The sequence below is a fragment of the Hydra vulgaris genome, chromosome 12, assembly GCF_038396675.1.
Source record: "Hydra vulgaris chromosome 12, alternate assembly HydraT2T_AEP".
Taxonomy (NCBI): Eukaryota; Metazoa; Cnidaria; class Hydrozoa; order Anthoathecata; family Hydridae; genus Hydra; species Hydra vulgaris.
In genome coordinates, this window is record NC_088931.1 from 22,237,813 (window position 1) to 22,240,000 (window position 2,188).

General features: G+C 31.4%; 1 protein-coding gene across 1 annotated transcript; it reads left to right on the forward strand.

Annotated features, from left to right (window-relative positions):
• Window positions 1-488: 488 nt before the first annotated feature.
• LOC136088016 (uncharacterized) lies at window positions 489-1,271 on the forward strand. The gene has a single exon (XM_065811653.1). The coding sequence runs from the start codon at window positions 489-491 to the stop codon at window positions 1,269-1,271; it is 783 nt and encodes a 260-aa protein (XP_065667725.1).
• Window positions 1,272-2,188: the final 917 nt, after the last annotated feature.

A 2,188-nucleotide genomic window follows, 5' to 3' on the forward strand; every position in this document is an offset into this window, starting at 1 on the left:
ACGTTTTTACTTACATTGTCACTTTAAACCTAAAGGTTTATTTGGTGTAATCAGGTAGCAAAAATGAAACTTTTATTCAGACTAGTTTAAAAATTGCTAAAACATTTAAGATGCTCAATATTTAAAGGTATCCAGGCGCGGATGCATCATTTTTTGATATTTGAAATTTTTTCTAGACATGGAACAAACATAAATTTTTATAATTATACTAAATAAGGATGTTTTGCAAAACATTGCGATGGTTGGAGTGTGGGAACAAAAAGCCCTAAAACTTTAACTACATGAGAGCAACAAGTTGATAAAATATTTTTTAAACTATTCTCAAGTAAATTTATGTAGACGATACCCATGCTCGCTTCGATTCGAAAGAAAAACAAGAACTCTTCCTTAAAACTTTAAATGAACAAAACCCCTCCATAAAATATACTGTTGAACTTGAAAACGAAAAAAAACAACTTAACTTTTTAGATATATCTATTACAAATACAATGAACAGATTTTATGAATTTCAAATTCACCGTAAAGATGCCAAGATAACCAATGTTCAAATAAAACCAAACTCTAACATCAACCCAAACATAGTTACTTTCGTCTTCAAAGGGTTTCTTTGTAGAGCAAAACAAATCTGCTCCCAAAAACACCTCTTACAAGAAATTGATATCCTCATAGATACATTTTTAGAAAACGGCTATAACAAAAGTAATCTTATTAAAATAACCAAAAACTATTTAGACCGCTTTTCAAAAAATACTACATCTAAACAATTAAATAAGCAGTTTGTAAAACTACCTTGGATACCTATTATTGGCCCTAAACTCCGAAGAGAGTTTAAAAAACAAAACATCAGAGTTATATTTACTTCACCTTCCAATTTAAATTACATACTATGCAACAACAAAACAAAACTACCACCGAACTCGAATCCGGGTGTTTACGAGCTTAAATGCTCATGCGGAAGTATTAATATTGGTGAGACCAAAAAGAAAATCATTTCAAGAAGTGCGGAACACCAAAGAGCTTGTAGAAATCAAAAATGGTCGAGTTCAGGAGCCACGGAACATTCTAGAACATGCCGTGGTACTTTTGATTTGCTGAATCCTAAAACCTTGGCAGTCATTCCAGAATACAGGATAAGAAAAGTTAGAGAATCCCTGGATATAAATAAAGCAAGAATTCGACTCGAGATAGATATTGGGCGACATGTTCTAAATAGAGATGACGGGGATAGTGTGAAAACAAAAACCTGGGGACCAATTTTGACAAAGATTTAACTCATGTCACTATTATATTATTTGATTGGTTTTTTTTTATATTTTATGCTTTTTAATGTCTTCTTTTTTAAACGGTTGGTTTTATGTTGCTTTGTAAAGTTTTTTTTTTTTTTTTTTTTTTTTTTTTTGATTACCTGATGACGCTGACCACGATAGGTCAACGAAATATTGTAAATATATTATTATATCAAAAATATATTTAAAAAAATAGTTATACGCTGCCTTTTTTATTAAAATCAATTTATTTATATACATATTGTATAACAAGATATGACTTTTAAAGATATATACATATATATATATACAGTATCGGACATATATATATATATACAGTATCGGACAATATATACAATATCGGAAAGATATTTACATATATATACAGTATCGGACAAAACGAGTGCAACCAAATAATGCTAATTTAGTTTCTTTATATAAAAGTGCTGCATTTTTTCAATTTAGAGAAATAACTATGTAACTGTTTAGAGACAAAGTTCTTCAAGTTTTATTCATCACAAAGTTCATTATTTGTACACGAAAATTAATAAATTAATCGAAAGTATTAAAAAAAGTTGATTTCCTTCTGGACAAAACACGTGCAACTCGACAAAATGTTGACCAAGCTGTATTTCGCTATCATTATTTCGTGGCGAATCCTTTGTTGTCGATCACAGCCTTGCATCTTCGAGGTATAGATTCAATCAGGTGATCAATGAAACTTTGTGGAATCGCTGCCCAGGCCTTTTGGGTTTGTTCAAACAGTTGATCCTTATTACGAATACCTTCACGATTAATTCTGCGGTTGACGATCTCCCACAGGTTCTCGATAGGGTTGAGATCCGGAGATTGAGGCGGCCAATCCATAGTCGTCTAATTGTTCGGTCCGATACAGGCAGCTCTAATTGCTTTTGTATCTCGAC

What these genes read in the sequence shown, in the direction of transcription:
- LOC136088016 (XM_065811653.1), top strand. Translation starts at nt 489, where the DNA reads ATGAACAGATTTTATGAATTTCAAATTCACCGTAAAGATGCCAAGATA.